Source organism: Octodon degus, unplaced genomic scaffold (genome assembly GCF_000260255.1).
Source record: "Octodon degus isolate 3935 unplaced genomic scaffold, OctDeg1.0 scaffold00047, whole genome shotgun sequence".
Lineage (NCBI taxonomy): Eukaryota > Metazoa > Chordata > Mammalia > Rodentia > Octodontidae > Octodon > Octodon degus.
Window position 1 is genome coordinate 787,335 of NW_004524623.1, and position 5,373 is coordinate 792,707.

Sequence of the window (5,373 nt, forward strand, 5' to 3'; positions counted from 1 at the left end):
GTCGGAAATGGGGATTGAACTCAGACCCTTGCGCTTACCAGGGAAGCGCTTATTCCACTGAGCCATCTCCTGGATTGATTTTGATTTGGGGATTTTTTTCTTACCTTTTTTGGAAAGATTCAGCAGGGGTTGTCTGTTTTGTTTATTCTCTTAAACAAAACAAAACAAAACAAAAAAACCCCTAGCTCTTCCATTATTGATTCTTTGTTTTTTTGTTTTGGTCTCAATTTCCTTAATTGTTGCTCTGCCTTTTATATTTTTTTTCTTTGTTCTTAGTTTTGGATTTGGATTCTTGTTTTTCTAGGATGTTGAGGTGCATCATTAGGTTATATGAACTTACTCTGTTTTTGTGATGTGGGCATTCACAGGTATAACTTAACTTTTCGGGTTGTTTTCACTGTGTCTCAAAGGTTCCAGTTTAAAAAAAAAAAAAAAAGGTTCCAGTATGTTATACTGGCATTACTGTTGAATTCTAAGAATAGTACTAATTTCTTCAGGGTTTTTTTTTTTTTTTTTTTTTTTTTTTTTTTCTGTGATACTCATTACTAGAGGGTATTTCTTAATTTTCATGTGTTTGCATGATTTCTGTGCTTTCTTTTCCATTGATTTTTATTTTTGTAGCATTATAATCTGGTAATATACATGGGATAGTTTCAGTTCTTTTGCAGTTACTTAAGTATATTTTACAGACTTGCATGTGGTGTATGTTGGAGAATGCCCCATATGCTGGTGAGAAAAATGTTTATTCTGTTGTTGGATAGGACAGTTTAGATATTAGATCCATTTGTTTGAAGATTTGATTCAATTCTGATACTTCTTTGTTGAATTCGTCTAGTTTATCTATTTGTGACAGTGGAGTATTGCAGCCCCCAAATCTGATTTTTTAATGCCCAGTGGTATTTCTGAAGTTGGGTGTGACAGTTTTGGTGCATCTGTTTATAACTGTTACCTCTTCTGATCAGTTTTGGTTTGAAATCCACTTTGAAATTAAGAAAAGAAAGACACTCCTTTTCTGGATTCTTGTTGCTTGGAATGTTGTTTTCTGTTCTTTGATTTATATTCTCTGTATTTCTTTTGGAAGAAATGTGTTTCTTATATACTATATATTGTTGAGTTTTGTTTCTTGATTCATTCTGCCAGTCTGTCTTTTGATTGGGGAATTGAGAACATTCAGCTCAACTGAAAGTTATTAAACAAATGCCTGACATCCAATAATTTTCCTGTTCTCTCCCTCCCTTTCTCTCTCTCTCTCTCTCTCTCTCTCTCTCTCTCTCTCTCACACACACACACACACACACACACACACCTGCTTACCCTGCCTGGTGTATTCATTCTGTTGGAGGTTTTGACATTGTTGGCGTCATTGTCTCTTTCTAGGATATCCTTGAAAATGTTTTGTAGTGCTTGCTCACTGGTCATGATTTTCTTGAGGCGCTCTTTGTCACGGAACTGCTTTATTTCTCTATCAACATTGAAAGAAAGTTTAAAGTCAGTTTGGCAGTGCCAAACCAATCAGGAAATTTTAGGGCTTGCGGGGCAGGGGAGGTATCTCAGCTGCGCCTGGCAAGTACAAGGTCCTAAATTCAATCCCTGGTACAAAAAAAAAATTAATAATAATAATAATAACCCAACATGGTTGGAAGTTTTAGGGCTTGAAACACTTCCCTCCAAGCTCTCCTGGCCTTATTGAATGGATTTTTAATCATTATATTAGCTCTTTTTCGTTGTTGCTTAAATGATCAGTTTCTTAAGTATACTATTTATTATTCAAAATATATTTTCTTTGGAGCCGGGGAGATGGCTCAGTAGAATAAGCACTTCCCTGGCAAGCACAAGGGCCTGAGTTCAATCCCTGGTTCTGCAAAACAAAAACAAAATATATTATCTTTTCATTAAGTTACCTTTTGGTGTGTAAGTGTGTGTGTGTGTGTGTGTGTGTGTGTGTGTGTGTGTTATGACTCTTGTGAATTTTAAGGAAAGAAACTTAGAGCTAGGCTGTGTAGATTTTCACATACATATGTACATTACATGTAGTTCTCCCTTATTCTTACATGCTCTGACTTAGTGGACAATAAATGATGGTGCAAATGCGTGAAGGGCAAATGGCTCATCCCTGCATATATCTCGGTAATTCTACAGGTATGATGGACTACGAAGGTTTGGAAAATTCTGGCACTGATCACAGTGGGTACTTTGCAACAGAGTATTATTATCCTTGCTCCTTTGTTAGTATTCTCATTTTAAACTGTTTTAAGTGTCAACTATGTTTGCTGATATATAGATTTGGTAGTATCTTTACTCAAATTAAAAACAGTGGAAAAACAGCGTAATTGATCCTAGGAAGTTCCTTAAAAATTTTAAGAAAGGGGCTGGTGAGGTGGCTCAGTGGTCTAAAGCACCTACTTAGAACAAGCTTAGCAAAGCACAGGGACTGCGGTTCAATCCCCCAGCGCCACATGCCAGCCAGCCCCACCCCCAGGTGGGCTGAGCTGGCCACACACACACACACACACAGACACACAAATAAATAAATAAAATTAAAAAAAAATTTTAAGAAAAAGATTGTATGGTTCTGGGGTGAAGGAAGGGTAGATGCTGGTTCTCAGTGGTAATTCTGTGGGCCAAGAATTCATCTATGGAAAGTAATATAGCAGTGATAAAGTAGGAGCACTATGGAGGTCCTAATGTTCAGAGAGCCATGAAGTATCTTTAAGCAGGGCATGCTGAAACACTAGGCTCAAAGATGAGGTGATCTTTCCATTTGCTTCAGCAAAGTTTCATCCTTGGCAAGTGGGGAAAATCTCAGAGGAATCTGGACTGGCCATATGGAGAGGCTTGCTGACTGGAGTGATTGGAAAGGCGCGGTCAGGTCTAAAAGAGACTCTTAAAGGAAGGTTAATGTGAAGAACATGCGATATGATACTGCCTGAAAGCTAGGCTTGTATTTTGTACCTTCAAGAGTTCCTGCCAGCCACAGCTGTGTGTTCTAATGCAGTTTGTGTTCTCCTTCAGTAAGCCAGATGAGAGTAAGAGTAGGGTTCCAGGTGCTGCAGTACACTGCAGAGAAGGATCCTCTAGAGTTGGTCTGTGCCGGCACAGCCTGCCTCAAGCGTCCACGTGGAGTGGCAGGAAGTCACTCAGGACACTTGTGTAATCCAACCAGGAAGCCACTTTAACCCACTTATCCAGTTCTTCTTCATGAGCGTGCACACACAGTTTCAGGCAGGAAATAGTTCTAAAAAGCAGTTACATTGCTTTGATATTCTTAATGAAAGTTTTATGTGTGGAATATAATTTTCATTATTAGGCCCTGTAGGAAGAGTTTCATTTTCAGTGTCTTATCCAATGGAGTTTCTTTTTTTTATACTGTTAAGAGGTTTTATCTTTTGATGTATAAGTATCTTTGTCATTAATGTATCACAAGGTAAGTTTTAATGGTGATATTAGAAAACAGGCTTTTCAAAATTCCAAAAGTATAATTTGAAAGAGCTATTGAGCAGTTAATTGTTTTAACTTTTTTTAAAATGTCAGGTCCTACTTCAAATTATCTATGCCTAGAGGATACATGGTATTCTGTTAGAAATATAAATTGCTATAACTAATATTAATGATACCTTTCTCTTTTTTATTAGAAAACTGGTGATTTATTTGCTATCAAAGTATTTAATAACATAAGCTTCCTTCGTCCAGTGGATGTTCAAATGAGAGAATTTGAAGTGTTAAAAAAACTGAATCACAAAAATATTGTCAAATTATTTGCTATTGAAGAGGAGGTAAGTAAAGTTTTAGTTAATGTCATGTTTATGGTAGCTATGACTTAGGAGACACAACCTAATATTATCAAAAACTGATTTTAAAAACTGATGAAAAATAGGGCTTAGGCAACAAATTTTTTGTCCTTATGATTTTCTTGAATAGATACAGCAGTAGAAACAAAATACAAGAATGGAATAGTTGGAGCCAGGGAGATGGCTCAATAAAATAAGTGCTTCCCTGGCAAGTGCAAGGGCCTGAGTTTAATCCCTGGTTCTGCAAAAAAAAAAAAAAAAAAAGAATGGAATATTTAAAGAAATTAGATGCCTGCGTAGGTTCACACACCCTGTAATCCCAGCACTTGGAAGGCTGAGCAGCAGGAGGATCACTACAAGTGATCAAAGGCAAGTCTGAGGCCATCCTGGACTGCATAGTGAACAAAAGTCTAGCCTGAGCTACATGGCGAGACCCTGTCTCAAAAAAATAAATAAAATATGATATAATATTACTCTTATAGCTACTTTCTCATTGCTGAGACAAATTACAAAACACTGAAAGTTAAGAGAGGGTGGGTTTATTTGGCTCATATTATGTAGAGGTTTCAGTCCATAATTGACTGGCTCCAAGGCAGGGCAGCATGGCAAAGTTTCACAGAAGAGAACACTTCATGGTGGGCAGAAGGTAGCAAAGCAAGCAAGGGACCTTAACAGCTTCTTTCTGCTCCTTTTATACTCTGTCTTGGCTGCCAGAATGAGGGCAGTAGAAAACCACTCAGTGGGCTGATATAGTAAACACACACCCTTAATCCCAGCATGTGTACTCTAGATTCTCCATGCCTGAAAAACCCCACCTGTGACCCCAATGAAGCTCAGAAGTGGGGAGTCAGGACATAGGCCATAAAAATTACTAAAAGGAAAAAGTTAATGACATTAAATTGACATAATTATAAAAACAAAGAAAAAGTCAAAACAAGGCTTTGTCAAGAGTAAAAATACCAGTAATTGAGAGATTAATTTCTCAAATCCAATTATAAAAGATACAATTGATTTTAGGGAGAAATAGTAAAAATAAAAATAGGAAAATCTAGAAGCAGTGTAAATAGAGGTCTATTTCAGCTGCTTAATACATGGGTAATCAATAAAAATACATTTTGAAAAAGTTTGTTTTGTATTCCTAGTGATTTGATTTTTTTAGTGATTTTTTTTTAAAGACTCAGTCAAATGTAAGTTATGTTTTTATGGATAAAGATGTTAATTGGTACCCTATTTATAATACAGACTAAGGGCCAGCCTGATAGTGCAGCGGACAAAAGCACCTGCTTAAGCAAAGTGCAGCAGCTGGGGTTCGATCCCTGGGTGTGCTGTGTTGGCCCTGCCTGCAGGGAACACTGAGATGGCAATTAAGACTGGGCGTAGTAATGTGCACCTGTAATCCAGCTTTTTGGAGGCTGAAAACAGGAGAATCACTGTGAGTCTGATCTGTATAGTGAGATGCTGTTGACCCTGTCCTAAATAAAAACGGGGGTTGGGGGGCGAGGGGAGATGGCTCAGTGGAATAAGCGCTTCCCTGGCAAGCGCAAGGGCCTGAGTTTGATCCCCAGTTCCACCAATAAATAAATAA

The 5,373-nt window shown here is 37.6% G+C and overlaps 1 protein-coding gene across 1 annotated transcript in view; it reads left to right on the forward strand.

Annotated features, from left to right (window-relative positions):
- The window catches only part of Tbk1 (TANK binding kinase 1), a 62,297-nt gene that overhangs the window by 9,122 nt on the left and 47,802 nt on the right, over positions 1 to 5,373 (forward strand). Inside the window, exon 2 of the mRNA XM_004632127.2 lies at positions 3,633 to 3,773. Coding sequence (XP_004632184.1) covers positions 3,633 to 3,773 — 141 coding nt within the window. The remainder of the gene's footprint in view (positions 1 to 3,632; positions 3,774 to 5,373) is intronic.